Below are 22,665 nucleotides of genomic sequence, written 5' to 3'. Positions count from 1 at the left end.
TAACACAATTAATCCTCGAAACATGCAACAAAGATTGTGCTAAGGCAAATATAACATTATTTGGCAGATTTGTTGAAAAGGCAGGTTCAAAGGAAGACTGTCTTCGTACAATATTTCAGTGCTGTTGAGATATTGCCTTCAGACGGTGTTTCAGTGCAGGCAGCGCCCTGTGGAATTCTACATTCAAAAGACAATCGGTGGGTACTGCTGGTACCTTTCTGGTTCTACACAGATCCCTTTCCCTCTGGCTTCTCCTCAGTGGGCATGTCTGTGGGGGGGGGCAGGTCCAGACGGGCCCATGTGTTCGACTCCTCCTTTCTCAAAGAGATCTCCATCTTAGCAGCCATCATATTCACTCGGCTGCTACTCGCGTTGATCACCTGGAAGGCATGCGTCAGGAGATCAAGGATACGGCCAGCCCGTAAATACAGTGTAGTCAGACAACTTCTTGTCTTCATCGTTATTGTCACTCACCCCCCATAAGTGAATCTTCTGCTCAAACTCCTTCTCTCCATCAAAGACCACACGGATGTTGACCTTGAACACAGCACACATTTATATGCTAACCACTTCCACTAAATGGGAGCGTGTTTAAAGATTGGAGGTGTGTAGTGTGGGGTGTGTAGTGTGGTGTTTGTGTTTAGTGTGGTGGGATGGTGTGTATGTACGGCGTGTGTTTATAAGAGGGTGTGTGTCTTTGTAGGAGTGTGTGTGAGTGGGTACCATGGTGCTGTTGGCCTCCACATAGCTGAGCTCTGGTACAGCGTTCTTGGCGTAGATGGAGATGATGACCTGGCTGCCAGTCTGGTGCCAATCAAAACGACACGGTGCCACCTTCCTCCCCTGCAGACAGCGAGAGAGAGAGAGAAGGAGAGGACCACTGAGTCAACCAACGGCTGTCCAAGTCTGTGCCTGAGCTAAGCTCAAAAACAAAAAACTTTTGAATTGAATAATAATAAAGCTTTTAAAGCTTTCATACGAGGGGTAATGATACAGAGATCAGCCACTATTAAGAAATTAGATGAAAACTTGATATGCTGGAAACAGAGCTCAAAAGCGTAGAGAAGAAATACTGGACCAATGTCCCAGGAACACCTCTCTGGCAAATCTCACAAAAGCAAAATACGAGCTGAGCATCCCGTTTAGTGAAAAGGCAGAATATTCCCTTTACAGGTTGAAGCAGAGATGGTATGAATCTGATGAAAAGGCTGGATAGTTACTGGCCAGTCAATTGAAATCTAGAGACACAGCTCGTCAAATAAGTGCATCAAAAAATAAGGCGAGGGGACACTGATTACCAATTATAAAGAAAATTAACAAAATATTTAAAGACTTCTTTGAAGAACTTTACACAAAGAAAGTGGAGGAATTTGTTCCCGAATGTGAACCCGCCTACCCTTGGTGAGGAGGAGGGAACGGGCTCCAGCGCCCAACTACCCTGGGAGAAGTCACTGAAACCAGAAGACAAACACCAAGTGGAAAAAGCTCCAGGGCCAGACAGGTTTGATGAACAGCTCAGTCCTGTGATACTGAGAACACTGAATACATCTATTGACCCAGCTGAGGTCCCACCCTTTGAGTGAGGCAATAATCACCCTCATCCTTAAAAGATCCTCTAGAATGTGGCCAGTGACCAGTTTGATTCACTTTGATGGAAAGTTGTTTACTAAACTCCCAGGTAAATCCTATCATTAAGAAAATAATAAAACCGAATCAAGTGGGATTTGTGAAAGGTAAAACCTCAACTGATAGTATGAGACACCTATTAGGACTCATCTGGAAGGCAAAGGATTTGGGTACCTCAGTGGCAGCCCTATCCCCGGATGCAGAGAAAGCCTTTGATAGAGTGGAGAGGGGCTACTTACATTACACACTAATTATTACTAATTCAATATAATTACATGTTTGGTTTCAGGCAGGGCTTTCAGAACATTATGAAACTCCTATACAAGGACCCAAAATCTGTTGGTGTCACTAATGGACTGTGGTCATCTGCATTTGTAGTACAGCAAGGCACAAAACAAGGCGACTGTCTCTCACCCCTCTTGGATGTTATAGCTCTTGAAGCCATCAGGCTACATCAATCAGTTAAAGGAATCACTATGGAGGTAGAGAGAATGAACTCCCACTTTACACAGATGACATATTATTACTAATATCAGACCCTCTAAACTACACACCTCCTTTAATGGAGCTAGTAGAAGCATTCTCAAATATATCGGGCTATAGAGTCAGCTGGACCAAGTCTGAAATAAAACTCCCTAATATGCGAATGTACCAAGAAGCATTCATAACAGCCCAGATAGGCTCCCACTTTTACTGGAACCTCCATGAGGCCATTGTGGGTAGACAGAGAAGCAGAGCTTAATGCATCTTTTGGGGCATAATTCCAATAATTTCTCATACTAAAACCATATGGAAACAAATTCATAGCAGAGAAAAAACATCACTACCTGATAAGCACTGCCTCTCTATAGAATAACCCAAAATTGAAAATTGATGAACACCCTTCTTTTTTTTTTTTTGGAAAGATTGGTACAGAAATGGGAGGAAGAATATTGGTTTCCTATGTAATGCACAAATATTCACCTCTATTAAGGAACTCAGACTAAAGTATGACTGGCAGCAACACGACTTTTGGAGGTACTTCGGTTAGGACAAAGGGACCTCAAACTTCCCATGCATTCTGATGTTAGTGTAAAGACAGAAACATTCTACAAGTTACCCCCCATGGTGGGGCTTATATATAACCACCTCATAGATGGACTGAATGGGACCTGTAAGGGCCTGAGGGCTGAGTGGGGAAAAGTCCTTGGGTTAACTTTCAGAGAGGACGAGTGGAACGATATAGTACAACAAATGCTCCTCCCAATGAGAGATGCCCTCTCCAAGTTGGTTCAGTGTTGTTCAATAGGATTTACTGGACCGCTCCGCGTCTGAATAGAATAGGAGTGGTAGACTGTGCCCTTTGCTGGAGATGTCGGAAAGCTACAGGTGACATGGTACATACATTCTGGAACTGCCCAGACCCAAGTATCTTCTGTAATCTTCTGACATGTAATCGTTAATTGCATGGTATAGTGGTGACTGGTAAGGGTGGGTGTTACTGGTATTCTCTCTTTTTGTCGTGTTTTTGTGTTGGTTGCAATTGTTCTTGGCCGGGTAAATGTGTTTCCTATTCGCTTTCTGTGCATTGCATGCAACTAAAATGTCTCTTATGTACTGCTAGGAACAATAAATAAAAAAATAATAATTTTTAAAAAACAACAACAAAAGACTGACAGGGCCCTAACCTGGTCTGGTTTCCTCCAGAGGTGGCTTCCTGTGGTGCAGCCTTCCTGGGCCACGAAGCAGTTAAAGTCGGACGTCTTCCTACTACAGCAGCTCCAGGACTTCATCCTGGAAACCAGGCCCAACAACAGTCAATGATGGCACATGACAAAATGCACACCGACATACAGAGGATGTATTGGCAACTGACATATAAATTGGCAAGTGTTTCAGTGCCTCACCCCTGCTGGAAAACAGGGACTCCAGGGTGGTGTTGACAGTTGGTCTTATTACTTTCTGGACCAGAGAAAGACTGCAGAGAAACCAGGAAACATCAGACACAACCTATGTTCCACAGGTATTCTTCAACATCTGGACAATCCCTCTGTTTTCCCTTACAAATGCTTTTACTTCATGTTTGGAACTTATGCAACAAACAAAACATTATTTTAGAACTCAGATGTGTTTGTGTGTTCTATATAGTACAGTCACTGCCAAAGGTTTTGAGACCTTTGCCAAAGTCATTTTCACAAAGTCTGCTGCTTCAGTGTCTTTAGATAATTTTGTCAGATGTTACTATTGTATACTGAAGTATAATTACAAGCATTTCACAAGTGTCAAAGGCTTTTATTGACAATTACATTAAGTTTATACAAAGAGTCAATATTTGCGGTGTTGACCTTTCTTTTCAAGACCTCTGCAATCCGCCCTGGGATGCTGTCATTTAACTTCTGGGCCACATCATGACGGATGACAGCCCAGTTTGTAAGAATTTGTGGGTTTTTGTTTGTCCACCCGCATTGAGGATTGACCACAAGTTCTCAATGGGATAAAGGTCTGGGGAGTTTCCTGGCCATGGACCCAAAATGTTGATGTTTTCTTCCCCCGAGCCACTTATGGCAAGGTGCTCCATCATGCTGGAAAAGGCATTGTTCATCACCAAACCGATCTTGAATGGTTGGGAGAAGTTGCTCTCGGAGGATGTTTTGGTACCACTCTTTATTCACAGCTGTGTTCTCAGGTAAAATTGTGAGTGAGCCCACTCCCTTGGCTGAGGAGTGACCCCACACATAAATGGTCTCAGGATGCTTTACTGTTGGCATGACACAGGACTGATGGTAACACTCACCTTGTCTTCCCCAGACAAGCTTTTTTTCTGGATGCTCCAAACAATCAGAAAGGAGATTCATCAGAGAAAATGACTTTACCTCAGTCCTCAGCAGTCCAATCCTTGTACAGTCTGTCCCTGATGTTTATCCTGGATAGTAGTGGCTTCTTTGCTGCCCCTCTTGACACCAGGCCATCCTCAAAAGGTATTCGCCTCACTGTGCGAGCAGATGCACTCCCACCTGCCTGCTGCCATTCCTGAGCACGCTCTGCACTGGTGGTGCCCCGATCCCACAGCTGAATCAACTTTAGGAGACGGTCCTGGTGGTGCCCCGATCCCACAGCTGAATCAACTTTAGGAGACGGTCCTGGTGGTGCCCCGATCCCACAGCTGAATCAACTTTAGGACACAGTCCTGGCGCTTGCTAGATTTTCTTGGGCGCCCTGAAGCCTTATTTTTGGGGATTATGTTCATTTTCATGGCAAAGAGGGACTTTGCAATTAATTGCAATTCATCTGATCCCTCTTCATAACATTCTGGAGTATATGCAAATTGACATATATATCCTTTTTAAGCTTAATTATTACAACAAAACAAATTCAATTAAACTTATCTCTGATAATATACAGACACAGAAATTCTGAGAAACTGAACTAGAAGATAAAATTTGAACACTACCTTTGAGCAGCTTCCATTTTTACAAGAAGTACCCATCTTCACCTCATCATCTTCTTCCTCTGAAAAGAATGAGAAAAAGACGAATGAAGCTAAAGCCTCTGAGCCCCCCACCTCTCAGTGCAATCAGAGCTAAGTTAAAGATCCACTATTGGACAGGAGTATACCTGTGTTGTCAGACTGACTGGTCACAGTCTGCTGGAGTTTCTCCAAAACCTGTCTTAGAGAGGCAGACACCTTCTGGTCCAGTTTGACCAGGGGATCATCACCACTGAAACACAAACACACCTACGCATACAATATAAGATAAATACAACCTCCTGTTGGTGTGTGTGCCGAGTCATGTGTGGTACCTGGGTCTCTGAATCAGCTCCAGTGGTCTGGGGGCCTGGATGACATAGGGGTCACCGCGGGGCTTCAGCTCCTCTCCTTTCTCTCTCCTCCCCTGGGAGCTCTTCACCTCAGGCATGACAGCCTCTGCCGGCTTGTCTTTGTTATGGCAAGCTTTGCTGCAGCCCTGAGGGGAGGAACACCCTTCTAATTTAGCATATTCATAATATATATATATATTAGGATTTTAATTTGTAGAAATACTATGTATAAAATGGACAAATCATTGTCTTAAATGGTGAGTAGAGTTCTAGTCATTCCATTTCTATGCTTGTGATTCTATCAGGTGGGCGAAATCCAGAGAAGCTGGGGGGCATTGGGTGTGTTAATCTCACCTCAATGCTGAGGAAGTCCGAGAAGTCTGTGGTGCGTCGCTTGCAGCAGGACCAGCCCTATAGGGACAAAACCAGGAGTGTTTTATCACAGATGGTAGGCTAACACCCATACCTAGAGGTTTTGTCAGGGAAAGAGCAGTCATACCTTAAGAGCATCGTGAAAAACAGGAACCCCAGGGTGAAAGGTACAGGCATCTGTGGAGGGGAAGAGTCATGAACATTACACAGCAAATAATGGATATTCCCAATGGTCAAATTATGCCCGATTTGAAAAGTGAACCTCTACACCTTTTGTCTTCAGATTTTGTTGCCCTAACATGACACATTAAAAGGGACTCTAAATTCATACACCACATTTTAAGTGAATTAATTTATCAGTACGTTTTCCTATAAGAAATTAAAAAGCAAAAACGTTAGTGGGGCTTGGTGGAAGCAGCTTTGGTAGCCATTACAACTGTATATCCCTTTTTAAAAATATTGTAACAACATAGCAGAAAGACCCAGTCCATGATTTTCGGTCCAGATATATTTGGACACTGACATCATTTTCATAATTTTGGCTCTGTACGCCACCACAATGGGGTTAAAAAGAAACCACCAAGATGCAATTGAAGTGCAGACTTTCAGATTTAATTTGAGGGGTTGAACAAAAATGATGTATGAAACGTTTAGGAATTGCAACCATTTTCATACACAGTCCACTTATTTCAGGGGCTCAAATGTAATTGGACAAATTAACACAATCATGAATAAAATGTTATTTAATACTTTTTCGAGACAATGACTGCTTGAAGTCTGGAATGCATGGACATCTCCAAATGCTGGGTTTCTTCCTTTGTAATGCTTTGCCAGGCCTGTAAAGCAGCTGTCTTCAGTTGTTGTTTGCTCGTTGGTCTTTCTGCCTTAAGTTTTATTTTCAGCAAGTGAAATGCATGCTAGATCGGGTTGAGTTCAGCTGATTGACTCGGTCATTGCAGAATATTCCACTTTTTGCCTTAAAAAACTCCTGTGTTGCTTTCATAGTATGTTTTTGGTCATTGTCCATCTGTGAAGTGAATCAACTGCACTGAATTTGGCTGAATCTGACCAGATAATATATCCCAATACACTTCAGAACTCATCTGGCTGCTTCTTGTCACATCATCAATAAACACTAGTGACCCTGGGCCATTGGAAGCCATGCATGCCCATGCCATCACATCGCCTCCACCTTATTTTAGATTACATGGTATGCTTCAGCCGTTCCAAGCCTTACCCATACTTTATTTTTAATCATTCTGGTACAGGTTGATCTTAGTTTCATCTGTCCAAAGAATGCTGTTCCAGAAAGTTTTCATCAAGCTGTTCAAGGAGGAGGTAAAGTCTAATCTGGCCTTTCTATTCTTGAGGCTTATGAGTGGTTTGCACCTTGTGGTAAACTCTGTATTTGCTCTCGTGAAGTCTTCTCTTTATGGTAGACTTGGATAATTATATGCTGGATGTTGTGAAGGGGATTTTCTTTACAATCAAAGGATCCTACAATCATCCACCAGTATTGTCTTCTGTGGACTTCCAGGCCTTTTTGTGTTGCAGAGCTCACCAGTGCATAATTGTTTCCTCAGAATGTACTTTTGTTAATTGCAAAAGTTCAGGACTGCATCTTTAAGGCAACATATTTTTGGTCAAAATACCCAGTGTTAAGTAGCTTTGTTTAAAAATGATTTGTGAAAAGCTACTGTTAAATCTTGCCTCTGGTTTTAAAGCAATTTTAGGGACCCCTCACGGTCACTAAACACTGATTTCAAACCAATTCTGGTGTGTCTTTAACAATTCTCCTAAATAGTCCAGTAACAGTAGACTGCTTAAAAACTTGATACACCGTTTGAATATTGCTACTCACAGACAAATTGGAGCTCAACTGCTTCTGAAATAAACAATGGATAAATGCAGCCCTGAGAGTTAATTATTACTTGAATTAATTAAAAATTTTACGTTTGTCAAACATGCTTCTTTCGTTAATAATACTTTTGGGGTGTTTATAATACTTTTGGGGTGTAAATAATACTTGAAGTACATCAAATAATAAAACCTAAAACAGTAATTTCTGAAGGTTATTGTGAACTGTATAAAAGTAGGCTGATTATATTTCGAATACATTTTAAGAGAGCATAATATGAAGGCTCCGGAGACAACAGTACAAATGACCCAACTGTCTTTCTACTAAGATCTGCCACTGATGTAAAAAGAAACATAATTCTATAAACTTATATCAAATCTTATTTTGTGAACTGCCTCGTTCCACGCGATACCGCACCGTGACTAGTGGCGCACGTACGTTCCGATAGACAACTGTCCTCAAAGCGACGTTTACGGCTGTCAATCGCTAACAACAAAACGTGTAGGCAACCGAACAATATCAGTATCTTGGATTCAAGGTTGACATTTAAAATGTAACCTGTTAGCGGAAATAATTTAAAGCTGTACTTACCATTTGGGTTGTTGTCTGGGTCAAATCGTTGTCCGCAACCTTTGTTGTAACACAGCAGAGACATTGGTGAATGAACAGAGTCTAGTTATCAAATATACAATATTAAATTATTATTCAAGGGACGATGGGACGATATTTAATAAAATATATTGTTGATCAGCGAACAGACCACGTGCCGGCTTTCTAGTTCTCGCAGTCGCACATACTTTCATCTGCCTCACGCAATTCCGAGAAAAACCGGTGATGTTCGGGAACTTTCGCCAACTAGCCGGACTGTTGAACTTGCCGCATACTGTAAGAGAAAGTTAATCAATCCAGATCTGCATACATATGACGTCAAATGTAATCCGATCTTCACATTACGATCTTCGTAATAACTGATCAAATGATACCCATTACACAAATAAGACAAAGCAAATTGTTCTTTTTCATTTATTTATTGAAAGTTCACATACACCACCACCAACCGACCGTCCCTCTGATTAGTAGATCACAGTACACCTAGCGAAGTAGTTATATGATGTACACACTACTGTCACTACCACGTCATTCCTCTATCACGTGTTTTGTTGTTATTCATGCGGACCTTCATTTAATTATCGATATTATTTAACATAATGTGAACATATTTGTTGATAACGACAGTCAACTTTATTTTGGCAAACTTATTTCCAATAAAAACACATGTGATAATGATAGGATAATCTTAGATTGTGTCTCAGCTTCTGAATGTCATAAACATTTGTATTTTAGCCACTTATCAGGCACTCTAATACGAAGTTACTTACAGTTTAGTGTAATCCTAGATAGACATACTACAACTACACTCATCAATATTAACTGCAACTCAATAGTTACCAGCAAATTCAATGATATAAGAAAAAAGTGCTTTAGTTCAACAAAGGCACACCTACACACCCCCCCCCCCACACACACACACCCCCCACACACACACCCCACACACACACACACACCCCACACACATACACACACACACACACACACACACAGGTTTTTGTGAAATGTGGGGACCAGAAAAAAAAAATTCCATGCTCCCTTGCCCTAACCTTAACCCTAACCTTAACCCTAACCCTAACCTTAACCTAACCTTACCTAACCCTAACCTTAACCTCAATAAAGTAACATTTATGGCTAAACTTTACCTAGATATAATGCCTAACCTTAACCCTAAACTTAACCAACAACACCTGGACCTTAAAGAAACCCCAATTCTAAGTCTAAAGTTAATTGTAAGTTTGACCCTAAAACTTAACCCTGAGCCAGAAAATGACTTTTGAAATGTGGGGACATGAAAAATGTCCCCACAAGTCACCTTGTTCAGGTTTTAGTATAGTTATGGGGACAAAATGTCCTGACAAGTCACAAAAACAAACACACACACACACAGCTATCATGGACAGTGCTGACCACAACACCACAAGCCGCAGTAGGCACCAAAACCCGGGACAGATATATTAGGCTGCAAATATGTGGTATGTCACACTTAAGGGGGATGATAAGTCTGCATAAATAAGCATGTACCTTAGGTACTCTGCTGTCTTAGCTTTGACAAGCAAATCAAACATGGTCATGCACATACCCCTATCCATGAACCCTTAGAACCTCTCTAGTTTAGAAGCCCTTGCTGTAAAGGACAGACCATGTTTTTGTCAGTTCTATTGAGCTGTATTATAACGCAATTTTCCTTAGGGCCTCCAAAAAGGCTAGGGCTGGCACTGAGTGGTTACATACGCAGTATTTTAAATGTGACTAAAAGGTGAGCAACGACAAAAGTAGAATTTATCATTGCGGAAAGGCAGGATCGAGGTGCAGAGGTGGTGGAACAAGGACTTTTAATAAACAGGCTTAAATACCATCAGGCTCAAAAACTAAAGGCTGGAACAATGACCAACACAAAACACAGGGAACCGGGAATATTAAATAGAGGTAACCAGGGGCAAACGAGACGCAGGTGAAATCAATTAAGACAGGGTTGAAACAGAACATAGAAACACACAAAGAAGAACTAAAACACAGTCAAAATAGAAGTGCAAAGCCAGCAAGTAACGGCAAGAATTGTTGAAGCTAACAGCCGAGTCACAGACGGGATATAACAGTGCAGACCAAGACTTTTGTTCAGAATGGCTTCTTGGACCGCATGATTTATCAGGACAGGCTATCCCAGCAGAAAACCACACAGGGTTCAACTCCCCTCAGACAAAAAAAAGAAGGGCCTCCATGGGGGCCTGGAAATCCCCAACACCGTCCCCAGACCTCAACCCGGTAGTTCATCTTTGGGTTTGGACCAAGAAGTAGTGGAAGTGCTAACAAACAAGTAGCTGTGTAAATATATTTCTTGCTCATTGTTCCATTCACTGGTTGGTTGCATGGGTTCAATGTTCTGCTCTTCAGCCATACTTTTGAGGGGATAATCCATCAGCATAAAACATTTACCGCGTTCAATGCTTCAGAAAAACATTATCAGGCGTGTTTTCTGACAGTACTAGACTTTTTAGTCCTCAGATTCTTCTAGCTCTCTGAGGCATTCGTTGAGGTTGGCCTCCTTCTCTGGAAGTGCGTTCTCCTTCCTCTTCGTTAGTAGCCTGGCCACTTCGTCTAGACCTTTCAGTGAAGGGGCGTTGTGAGGGAACAGAAGTCCCCGGAGCAGACTGTCATTTTGCTTCATGGACAGGCCGCACAAGAAACGCAAGAACAAATCATACTGTCCCAAGGGAGAATTCAGGTAACGGTCAACGGCTTTGCGGTATATTTCCACCAAGGAGTGCTCCTTGAACAGCTTGGTGATGCTTTTGGACTGGTCCAAAACATTCTGACCATCCAGGCGGAAAGAGAGCCAGACGTAGTGGGCGGCCATGAACTCCTGGTGACAAGAAAAACGCTTGAATTAGTGACGACTACAACAGGTTTTTCAATCCTATTAATTAATGGATGTGGGTGAATGTAGAAGTCACGTGACAGGAAATGGCACGCACCAGGATGCTGAGGTGTGTGAAGCAGAAGACCCGCCGGTCCTTGGGATTGGGCCTGGGCAGCTCAGTACACAGGCCTGACCAAGAGGCCACCTCTATCACAGGAAAGGTGAAATCCACCAAGTCGTCTTCGTAGAAGTTGGCACAGTTCTTTTCCAGCAGCTTCAGAGCCAGACGACCCAGCGCCAGCATGAACTTCCGGTCCATTTCAGTCCATTTCTGATGGTAGGAGTAACAGCTCATTTTACCAAATGATACACAGCAAAGGCAAAGTTACTCGCACAACCTACATAAACAGTACATCCTACGTCACAAGATGGCAAAGATTTGTGATGTAACAAAATCAAGCTCCTGAGACTAGTGAGACTTTCTAGAGACATTTGCAGTTGAGAAAAACAGAAAACGCTTGACTCAGATTACATGCTTTATTTAAAAGCCCCATACTAGCATACAATTTAGGTCTGATTCCTACCACTGACTGTGACGTTATGTCATGACCATAGTCAAATATGACTGTACCGCTCACCAGAGTACAAGCCCAATAGCTCATCTTTAAAATGATAGTTATTCATTAAGTTGCACCCTTGGCAGTTCGCTGGCTGTCAATGAAAACAAAAGGCTGCATCAGACTCTAAACCTCCCTATAACGTCAGGTCCCGACAGGCTTGGGGGTTAGGCCGCAGAACACTACACAGCTATCAGCTGAGAGGAGCCCAACAACATTAGGGAGAGGCAAACCTGTGTGTTGGGGTTTTGGCCGTAGTACTTCTCCAGCTTGCGGTTGTTCTGGATGATCATGTAGTGGATGAAAAAGGACGTGATCTTTGGTGGGTGTCTTCCGTAGTCGTCGTCGTGCCGGAATCCCCGCTCGTACACCATGGCGACCATCCAGCAGCAGAAGGGAATGTGACACAGGTTGTAGATGGTGGGCGAGTTCTTGGTGTGTCGGATGATCTTCTCAGCCAGGGACTTGTCCGAGTAGCGGATGGTCAAATACTCATCCTTCTGCTCATCACTGTAACAGGACCGAAACACAAATAAAGCAAAGGGTGCAATGGTGTCAGGTTTCATAAAGTGTTTCCCTTATGTTTGGTGCTTCACATTGTTTGGGGACACCTCATACCCCACTCCAAACAACACACACACACACACACACAGAAAACACACACCTGTAGCCCTGTATTTCATAGATGCTATCGATGTACTCCGGAGGTATCTGTGTTGTGGCTGCACGTCTTCCGGTCAGCCACAGGAGAGCATGAGGCAACAGAGAGCCTCGGATCAGATTCACCAACAGGGAGTCCAGAGGAAGGGGGGTGGTAATGTCAGTCACAACCGGAGTGTTCTGGACAAGAGGAGGAAAGACGAGAGGCACACCTTTATAGGCATTCGCAGGGCAGGTCAATGGTCATAGATCCAGCGGCCTATAAAATGTGGGGCGGAAAACGTGGTTGGAATCTACGAGATATAGACAAAATGCTCTCGTAATAACTGGGAATCTGAAGTGCCAAACAAGAATGTCAGTCTATGGGTGTGTGTGTGATGTGCGCATCCACCAATTTGTGCAGCTTTTAGCGATTAGGCTAATGAAAACTAACATGGCAAAATGATTATCATGATTGTTTTTCATCAATCCAGTGGGTATTTGCTTGATAAACCCCATCATTAAAGTGTAGTAATGAACGCAGCCTGCTGAACTTTAGTTAAACTACACACAAACAGTGAAAACCAGAACTGATTTTATAGGGTCTTGCAAACCCAAATCTCAGTAGTGTGTGTACCGTGAAGTCAAGGTTTCCTTTGTAGATGTCGATCCCGTCCATGATGAACAGCACCTTACAGTTGGCCTCCTCTAGGAAATCCATGGAGCGCGTCTCGCTGTGATAGGTCTGCAGCATCTCCAACATGCTGATGTCCGTCTTCTCCTTGATGTTGCGCTCCCTCAGCGACTGCAACTCCCGGAAGGGAAATGGGAACACGAACTGGAGGTCAAAATTAGCCCGTTCCTCGGCCCAATCCAACATAAACTTCTGGACTGCCACTGAGTTGCCGATCCCTGGCACTCCCGTGGTCAGTACGCAACGAACTGGATTCCCGTCAGCCGAGTGTAAACGGAATATGTTATTCCCCTCCACCATGCTGTCGGGAGGGGCCACTTTGGGGGGGTCGGGGGGGTGGGGCCTGACCGGGTGATGGGGGCAGACCCCGCCGTAGCCCTGAGTGGAGATCCGGGGTTGGACGTAGACATACTTCAAGTACAGCTGCTGGCCCGCCCGGGGAACCCCCTCGTAGATACAGTTGTGTCTCCGGATCAGACCACACTTCAGCTCATACTGGATCACCGCTGGTAGGGGGGGAGAGATGGGGGGGGGCGTTATTACACCGACGGGATGAAGTAGCTCTGGATGACAGTTTTAACAAAATTACTATGATAGAGATGCTGAAGATGACAGGATAGGGAAGGTTTCTTCAGTCTCTGTTCAGGTCACGTCTGGTGCGGTCAATTGTGGTAATAAGTGGTCGGGTTAGATGCTGTCAGGTCTGGAGTGGTCAGGTGTGGTAATAAGTGATCAGGTTAGATGCGGTCAGGTCTGGAGTGGTCAGTTGTGGTAATAAGTGGTCAGGTTAGATGCTGTCAGGTCTGGAGTGGTCAGTTGTGGTAATAAGTGGTCAGGTCTGGAGCTGTCAGGCCAGTGGAAGTCTGTACTGATTGTCACCTCTCTTGCACTTGGTCTGCAACTCCTTGGCCTGCTGCGGTTTATTCATAGCCTCCAGCATGCGGATGGCCACCTGCAGACCGTACAGTTTACCTGACGAAAAAACAATCATCATAAAGCAAAAGGACTTTTAAAAAACGCTATACATCATCGCCATGGCAGCGACTGGAACAGGTTAAGGATGAACTGATCACGAAAAATGGAATACTGGAGAAAACATGCAGGTTTGGTAACAGAGTTGCACATGCTAGCAATTTGCGGTGGTAAATTAACTGTAAATAAGTGAACTGTCTGACATCTTCGTTAACCCAAAACATTTCCACATTTGTCTACACCATTTTGCTAGGTACAGTGGTGCCCTCTATCAATAATAACATGTTAACTGTAGAGTTTCCTAACACTCTATGAACCCCTGTCATCTAAAATGCAGTGAGGATGTGACTGCAGATTTGGTAGCATTTACCGAATCGCTCAAGCATCTTATCCACCAGGTCCAACGTGTCACTCTCCGCTAAGTCGGCCATGTTGAAGGTTGAGTTGTGGCGCCCGCATAGGTAGCTCTTAAACAGATGGATTTCAGGAGGCTCCAGGAGGGTCAGAGCACTCTGCATGGACTACAGAGGAAATGGAGAGTTGACAGAAAACCACTCAAAGCATGGCAATCACAGACTAAGTCTACAGGCGCATCTCAAAAAATGTGAATATTATGGAAAAGTAATTTTTTCAAATTAAAAAGTGACACCTTCATATATTCTAGATTCATTACACATAAAATAAAACATTTCAAGCCTTTATTGTTTCAATCTTGATGATTACGGCTTACAGCTCATGGAAATCAAAAATCCAGTATCTCAAAATATTAGTATAAAATGTACAATACAGAAATGTCGACATGAAAGAGCTCTAATCAGCTAATTAACTCCCTGAGCCTTCAGTACACACAACCATAATCATGGGGAAGACTTGACAGTCTCATTGCTGACTTGACAGTTGTCCAGAAGACATTCATTGACACCCTCCATGAGGAGGGTAAGCCACAGAAGGTCATTGCTGAAAAGGCTGGCTGTTCGCAGAGCGCTGTATCAAAGCATATTCATGGAAAGTTGACTGGAAGGGAGAAGTGTGGCAGGAATGACCTCAGACTTGAGAGGATTGTCAAGTAAAGCCAATTCAAGAACTTGGGGGAGCTTCACAATGAGTGGACTGAGGCAGGAGTCAGTGCATCAAGAGTCACCATGCACAGATGTGTCCAGGAAATGGACTACAAGTGTCTCATTCCTAGTGTCAAGCCACTCCTGAACCAGAGACAAAATCAGAAGCTTCAAGGTCCCAGAGTCTGGAGGAAGAGAGGAGAGGCACAGAATCCAAGTTGCTTGAAGTCCAGTGTGAAGTTTCCACAGTCAGTGATGGTTTGGGGTGCCATGTCATCTGCTGGTGTTGGTCCAGAGTCAATGCAGCCGTCTACCAGGAGATTTTAGAGCACTTCATGCTTCCTAGGAGTGTCCCAGGCTGAGTGCCTCCATGCCACGCCACACTGATGCAGTAACTTATGCAAAACGAGCCCCAACTTAGTACTGAGTGCACAAATTAACATCCTTAGGAAAACTTTGCGGCCGTTTTGAGTTAATTAGCTGATTATCAGCTCTTATCAGGTCGACATTTCTGTATTGGAATTTTTTTGATAATAATATTTTGAGATACTGGATCTTTTTATTTCCATGAGCTTTTCCACGATATTCAAATTTCTTGAGATGCACCTGTACACACATCCATATGGGGAACAACAGACAGAGACACACACACCTTGAATATAAAAGGGAGATCAACTTCAGGGTGAAGCCTGCCAGGCTGTTGCTGATCATCCACGTCCATCCATGTGTCCTCAGGCTCAATGGGGGGCGGGGGCACGGGGGAGTTCACTCGAGCGCCATCATTCTGGTCTTCCACCTCTTCCTCTTCATCTTCCTCTTCCACAGGTCTACAGGCAGACAGAAATAGAATCGACCTGTTCAGCGACACAAGCCACAGGAAACTGCACCAGTTAAAAAGGCCTGCCCAGTGCCGCATGCGCATGTTTTACCTCTGTTCGATGAAGGCCCCCTCCGCGGGCTGCCTGGGATGGGGCAGACGGGTGTTGTCTGTGAAGACGGTCTCTGGAGATGCGTCGCGGTGAAGCCGGATCCTGGAGGAACAACGGTACAAAGGCAACGTTAAGGCGATGTCAACAGAACAACAGGACCGGAGATAGGCTGTCGAATGGCTGGAAAAACTTCAATGGCCATAACAATTGTCAATCAGGGTTCCAATGCATCAAAATGGGCATAATGACACAGCCTCATGCTCCAGAAGCATGATGATTCAGCAAGCGTGACAATGCTTTCACTTCCTGGAGGTTCTGAATGTCAGTAAGACAAAGCAGAGATATTCCCATGAGTATCCAAGTCGCATCTGGCGTGTTTCAGCTTGTTTGTAGTCTAAAAAAAAAATACATCTCAAAAGAACAGAACAGCACTTTTAGACCATAAATGTTCCAAATACACCTTGTCACACATGCTTAAAGATGTACACTGATGAGCCAAAACATTATGTCCACCAGCCTAATATGCTGTTGGTCCTCTGCATGCCACCAAAATAGCAACGACACGCCGAGCCATGGACTCTACAACATCCCTGAAAGTGGAATCTGGTACCTAGACATTAGCATCAGATCCTTTAAGTCCTGTAAGTTGCGTGGTGGGGTTACTGTGGATCACTGTGGATTGGACTTGTTCGTCCTGCACATCCCACAGATGCTCAATCGGATTGAGATCTGGGGAATTTGGAGACAGGGCTACACCTTGAACTATTCATCATGTTCCTCAAACCTTACCCAGTGCATCATCCTGATAAAAGAGGCCGCTACCATCAGGGAATACCGTTGTCGTGAAAGGGTGTAACTGGTCTGTAAAGAAGGTAGGTGACACGTGTTAAAGTAAGATCCACATGAATGCCCGGACCCAGGGTTTCCCAGCAGAACATTGCCCAGAGCATCACACTCCCTCAACCAGCTGGTCATGTTTCCACAGTGCATCCTGGTGCCATCACTTCCCCAGATAAATGGCACAAATGTACATGTCCACGTGATAAAAAAGGGCTCTCATTGGACCGGGTGACCTTCTTCCAGTGCTCCACCCTTGGTGCCCATTGCAGGCGTTTCGACACTGGACAGGGTTCCTCATGGCTACGCAGTGCCAAGATGCAGCAGGGTGCCACGCACTGTGTGTTGTAACACATTCCTCCCATAACCATCATTACAATTCTTTGTGACTTATGCCACAGACCTTCGGCACGTTCGGACCAGACAGTATAGCTTTCGTTGCCCTCGCACATTGATGAGCCTTGGGTGCCCAACACCATATCGCAGGTTTGTGGTTTATTCCTCTTTGGACCACTGTCAGTAGGTTTTCACAACCGCTGACCGGTAGCACCCCACATGCCTTGCCGTTTCAGAGATGCTCTGACCCATTTGTCTGGCCATAATAATTTGGCCCTTGTCACAGTTGCACAAGGTTTTACTCCTGCATCCAACATGTTGACTACCAGAACTGATAGTTTGCGTACCATCTAATCTACCCAGACCTTGGTATGTACCATTGTTAAGCGATGTACAACGTTATTCGCTTCACCTGTGAGTGGTCATAATGTTTCAGCTCATCTGTGTTTATGACAGTGCTTATGGATAGATTGTTGAGAAGTGCATTCTGATTGAGTTTCTGGTTGTTCAGTTGATAACCTACTCCTTAACTGTCAGTTCGATGCTATTCTGGCCCTGGGACACACCTTTTAATCGCAGAGGAAATCGAAATCTATATTTATATCTATAAAACCCTTAAAATAAAGATAGCTGTCTACATCCACACAGAGAAAATGATAAAATTAAGGTGTGATTTGGACACAGTTGCATCACGTTATCCCATATGGTTAATGGTATTTAAGTATGTCACTACAATGTAATAACTGAGTAAATGAGTAAATGTGAAAGTACATTTAATAAGAGTGAACTCTAGGTTTTGGGTGGTGTGCTGAATGGCTCAGGAACAATTTCTAGATCAAGAGCCACACCCAGAGGAATCTTAACGCTGGAACAGTCCCTGCTATCTCATCTTGGTCAGAACACATTCAGGCGCTGCTAAATTACTGGCCACTAATTTTTTTCAATACTGTGTAAATGAATCACATCATAAAAGTTGCCACATCCGGCAGAACTACAAGCCACAGAATATTCTGTAAAGACCAGTTAAGTTAAGGAACTGCGGTACAACATAGCAGTGGTTCCAATCCAGTGGTACCAGGACCCCTGGGGGTACTCGGCTTCTCCACAGGGGGTACTTGAAAACACTCATGACACCATAGGCTTACTAGTGAAATTAACATGAGGGGGTACTTCAGGGATACTTCAAACAGAGCACATTTCTATCAGTGGTACAGTAACTGAAAAGGGTTGGGAAACACTCATAGCATAGTTGGTCTGTAAGTTTTGACAGGCAAGATTTGTGTGTGTGTGTGTGTGTGGGGGGGTGTGTGTGTGTGTGTGGGGTGGGTGGGGGGTGTACCCTGTAGCATCAAAGGATCGTGGTTCCAGTTTGGCAGGCAAGTTCTGAGCTGGGGTGATGTCTTCTTCTTCCTCCTCATCATCACTTCTCATGGAGCCATAGCTCGAAGGAGGTCTCTCCTGCAGGATCCTGACAACAAAATATCAGAAAATAAAACCTAGTGGCTTTTTCTTATACCTGCATTATTATTTACTTAGTGACGGCTTTGTAATGGCCAAATGCAGTATTTTGCATTCATTAGATTCAACTTTTACATCCATTGAGATAATACAGCTCCAATTCCTCATTTTAGTGGACGCCACCAACGCTACCAAACCACTAAATCATACTAAAATATGTTTAACCATACTCAATATTACAAGGCAGGTCCACTCACCTCTCCACTTCCGAATCAGAATCCATTTCGGTTACACCGAGAGGCCAAGAGACGAGTCTTCTGTAATTGGGATATATTATTCTTGTCAACTGACAAAGTACAGTAGGTATTACGATTTAAGAATTCTCGTGGCACGAGGCTGAACTACTTGAACTGTCCCAGTTGACAAGATCAGTACATAGCAAGCTATTTGGCACCGGCCTCAATACTTTCCCAGAAAGAATAATGTAAACAAGGCCTTTTTTACGCGTATGCGGGTGCGCATTCTCTTAATCTCAGTAAATCTAGAAAGTAAATCTAGAAAGTTAGAATACTAATGATAATTAATTCAAAACACTACCAACTTACGGTTCTCGTACTTCCCACCTTCGCTGAAAGCCTTATTTCCGTGTTAACTCCTCAAAATGTCGGACCAGAACAGAAAATCTTTAGTTGTGCTACCGCCATTTCGCCGCAAGGCGTCGACCTAACACAATAAATGAATACCTCCTCTTACATCTAGTTATTTGTGTGTGTGTGTGTGTGTGTGTGTGTGTGTGTGTGTGTGTGTGTGTGTGTGTGTGTGTGTGTGTGTGTGTGTGTGTGTGTGTGTGTGTGTGTGTGTGTGTGTGTGTGTGTAAGCAATAAGGCACGAAAGATTCTGGTAATGCACGCATCGCGGAGTATTGCGCTTATACTCTTCACTGCTAATTACATTGGTAATCGGTAGCTGTCCCTGCTAAACTCCTACTGGTTGTGTTGCAGATCAAGTTGCTGCCTGACGATTCCTGGTGCCTCTGTTTATAGAGTCTGGAAACGGCCCACATGCTTTTATTAATTATTATAATCTTGTACTCTTATTATCTTTACCCGGCGCAGCCAGAAGTGGACTGGCAACGCCCCATAGTCTGGCTCCTCTCTAGGTTTCTTCCTCAGCTTCGACCCAACTAGGGGGTTTTTCATAGCCACTGTATATCAACTCTGTTGTTGCTTGCTCTTTGGGGTTTCAGGCTGGGTATCTATATAAGCACTTTGTGACAACTTCTAATGTAAAAAGGGCTTTATAAAATAAATATCAATATGATAGATTTATTTATTTATAAGAACAATAAGGCATGTCGTGTGTTTGTGATAATTTGCCAATGTATTACACTGCCTCATGACCTATTGCTTACTTACAAACCATAAATGCTGATTGGCTGACAACCAGGGTATATAAGACCACATACCGGTTTTTAATAAGTTTGTAATAAGGCATCTCAGGGTTTCTGATATATTGCCAATATACCAGAGCTAAACCCTGTGTCCAGGCCCTCCGCATTGTGTCGTGCATAAGAACTGCTGTTAGACATGGTAAATTGGCCATATGCTACTTCCCCTAAAGCCTTATTATTTACATATACCACAGCTCTAGCCAATCAGCATTAATTTAATTTTATATAGTTAAAGGTAAGCCTCCCTTTTGTAACTTAATAAACTTCCATTTGTGGGATTGAAGTTATCGTGGAAGAAATTGTTTCAAAACCGCGTGTCTGATGTATGTAATCCTCCAGAGAGATACGTCCGACATGCTCTGATTGTACATTACTTAGGTATTGTATGTAAAGCTCGAGAGTAATACATGACATGTATTTTCAGAGGTGTTCCAAGTATTTGTGAGAGAAGTGTGCTCCGTGTACAGTTTTCCTCTGTGTGAGGACAAGTGCACTGCATTTGTTTCAAAAATCCGGTCCTATTATTGGTTTCAGCAAAGTCTCCGTCCCTGGGTTACACCTAAGGGACCCTTGGCCCAGGCCCAATGTCTACTAAAACCCGAGGCCTCTAAGGGAATAACACCTGTGTTTTGTCTTCTGCTATCTGTGATCATCTTGTTTTGTCTGTTCTGTGTTTTTTTCTGTTTGTTTTTAATCCCAGCTGTAAAAGTGAACTTGGTCTCAGTCTGTGTTCCTTGTTAAAATAAAGGTATTATGATAATAATAATAATGTTTTGTGCTAAATACTGCTGCTACAATCAAAAAATGTATCGTATTTCTACAGGACTTGCCTCTCTACACTGTTAAAGATGCATTTCACAATATCCAGCGACTGGTTGTAAAAGTGGCGCTGTTGAGCAAAAACGGTCCGGAAAATGGTGTACGAAGTCATCTGTGCCAAGTTGTGCCCCAAGTTATCCAAACCACTTTCAAACTTTGAATACCACAAATAACTGAGTTATGATAACAATTCTACACATTTATTATGCACATATAAACAACATATTACACATACAGCTCAAAATGAGAGGTTGATATAACATTTTTGAATTGCAAAAGACACAGATTGCTTCTTTAAAGATAAGGGGTGATTTTAAGATGTTACTTTTAATCTACAAAGCATTACAAAGACTTGCTCCTACTTATACAGCTAATTAAGAGACCACTGCACTTTTTTCTTTATGCAACTGAAGTGCAGACATTCAGCTTGAATTCAAGGTGTTTAACAAAAATATTGAATGAAACGTTTAAGAATCACAAAAAATGTCATGCACAGTCCCCTTATTTCAGGGGCTCAAATGCCACTATGTATAAAAACCACTGCTGTGGTCGTCACTATCCTCTTGCAAAAGGACCAGCTGGATGGCAAAAACAGTGCAAGTTGTACCTCAAAGATCATTTTAATAAAAAAATTACTATTCAGCATGACAAAAGAGTTAAAAAGAAAAGCTTTGAGTGAAGAAAAGAAGGGTTCAATTCTGGCTTTACTGGCAGAGGGATACAGTGAGCGTCAGGTTGCTTCCATCCTGAAAATTTCAAAGATGGCGGTTAATAAGAACAAGGTCAAGCAACAGATGTTGGAGACAACAAAGCTACAGACGGGCAGAGTGTGAAAACGACTGTCCACTGACCGAGATGACCGTCGACTCATTCAAATGTCACTCAACAACCGTAGTTTGACATCAAGTGACCTATAAAAAGAATGTCAAACAGCAGCTGGGGTGAAGAGCATGGTGAGGACGGTTCGAAAAAGGCTCCCAGGGGCAGGGCTGAAGTCATGCAAAGCTAGAAAAAAGCCCTTCATCAATGACAAGCAATGAAGAGCCAGGCTGAAGTTAGTAAAAGACCACAAGGATTGGACCATAGATTAATGGAATAAGGTAATCTTATTTGACAAGTAAAATGTTCAGCTTTGCCCAACACCTGGGCATCTAATGGTTAGACAGAGACCTGGAAAGGCCTATAAGCCACAGTGTCTCACCCCCAATGTGAAATTTGGTGGAGGATCAGTGATGATCTGGCGATGCTTCAGCAATGCTGGAATCAGGCAGATTTGTCTTTGTGAAGGACGCATGAATCAAGCCAAGATTATTCTGGAAGAAAACCAGCTTCCTTCTGCTCTGCCAATGTTCCCCAACTCTGAAAATAGTTTTTTTTCCAGCAGGACAATTCTCCATGACACACAACCAAGTCAATCAAGGTGTGGATGGAGGACCACCATCAAGACCCTGTCATGGCCAGCCCAATCTCCAGACCTGAACCCCATTGAAAACCTCTGGAATTTGATCAAGAGGAAGATGGATGGTCACAAGCCATCAAACAAAGCCAAGCAACTTGAATGTTTGTGCCAGGAGTGGCAAAAAGTCACCCAACAGCAATGTGACAGACTGGTGGAGAGCATGCCAAGACGCATGAAACCAGTGATTAAAATATAGATTTCTGAACTCTAGTATTTTGTTGTTGAAAAATTAATATGAATTTGTTTTCTGTGCATTATTTGAGGTCTGAAAACA

At 43.3% G+C, this 22,665-nt stretch overlaps 2 protein-coding genes across 2 annotated transcripts; both read right to left on the bottom strand.

Annotated features, from left to right (window-relative positions):
- Window positions 1-210: 210 nt before the first annotated feature.
- chordc1a (cysteine and histidine-rich domain (CHORD) containing 1a) lies at window positions 211-8,493 on the bottom strand. Its single transcript, XM_010893718.5, has 11 exons — window positions 8,246-8,493; window positions 5,924-5,973; window positions 5,779-5,835; window positions 5,407-5,570; window positions 5,221-5,324; window positions 5,057-5,115; window positions 3,513-3,583; window positions 3,294-3,399; window positions 724-843; window positions 475-537; window positions 211-380 (listed from the first exon to the last, which is right to left on the bottom strand). Exons 1-11 carry the CDS (start codon window positions 8,307-8,309, stop codon window positions 225-227), a joined length of 1,014 nt encoding a protein of 337 aa, XP_010892020.2. The 5' UTR covers window positions 8,310-8,493; the 3' UTR covers window positions 211-224.
- A 1,588-nt stretch (window positions 8,494-10,081) lies between these two features.
- Window positions 10,082-19,358, bottom strand: nlrc3l (NLR family, CARD domain containing 3-like). Its single transcript, XM_010893716.3, has 12 exons — window positions 19,269-19,358; window positions 18,921-18,980; window positions 18,545-18,673; window positions 16,033-16,134; window positions 15,756-15,930; window positions 14,416-14,566; window positions 13,953-14,045; window positions 13,017-13,579; window positions 12,405-12,580; window positions 11,974-12,250; window positions 11,239-11,454; window positions 10,082-11,126 (listed from the first exon to the last, which is right to left on the bottom strand). Exons 2-12 carry the CDS (start codon window positions 18,944-18,946, stop codon window positions 10,758-10,760), a joined length of 2,277 nt encoding a protein of 758 aa, XP_010892018.3. The 5' UTR covers window positions 18,947-18,980; window positions 19,269-19,358; the 3' UTR covers window positions 10,082-10,757.
- Between the last annotated feature and the right edge of the window lie 3,307 nt (window positions 19,359-22,665).

The sequence above is a fragment of the Esox lucius genome, chromosome 1 (genome assembly GCF_011004845.1).
Source record: "Esox lucius isolate fEsoLuc1 chromosome 1, fEsoLuc1.pri, whole genome shotgun sequence".
Taxonomy (NCBI): domain Eukaryota; kingdom Metazoa; phylum Chordata; class Actinopteri; order Esociformes; family Esocidae; genus Esox; species Esox lucius.
Note: the sequence above shows the minus strand (reverse complement) of the source record. Positions and strands in the feature narration are given on the sequence as shown.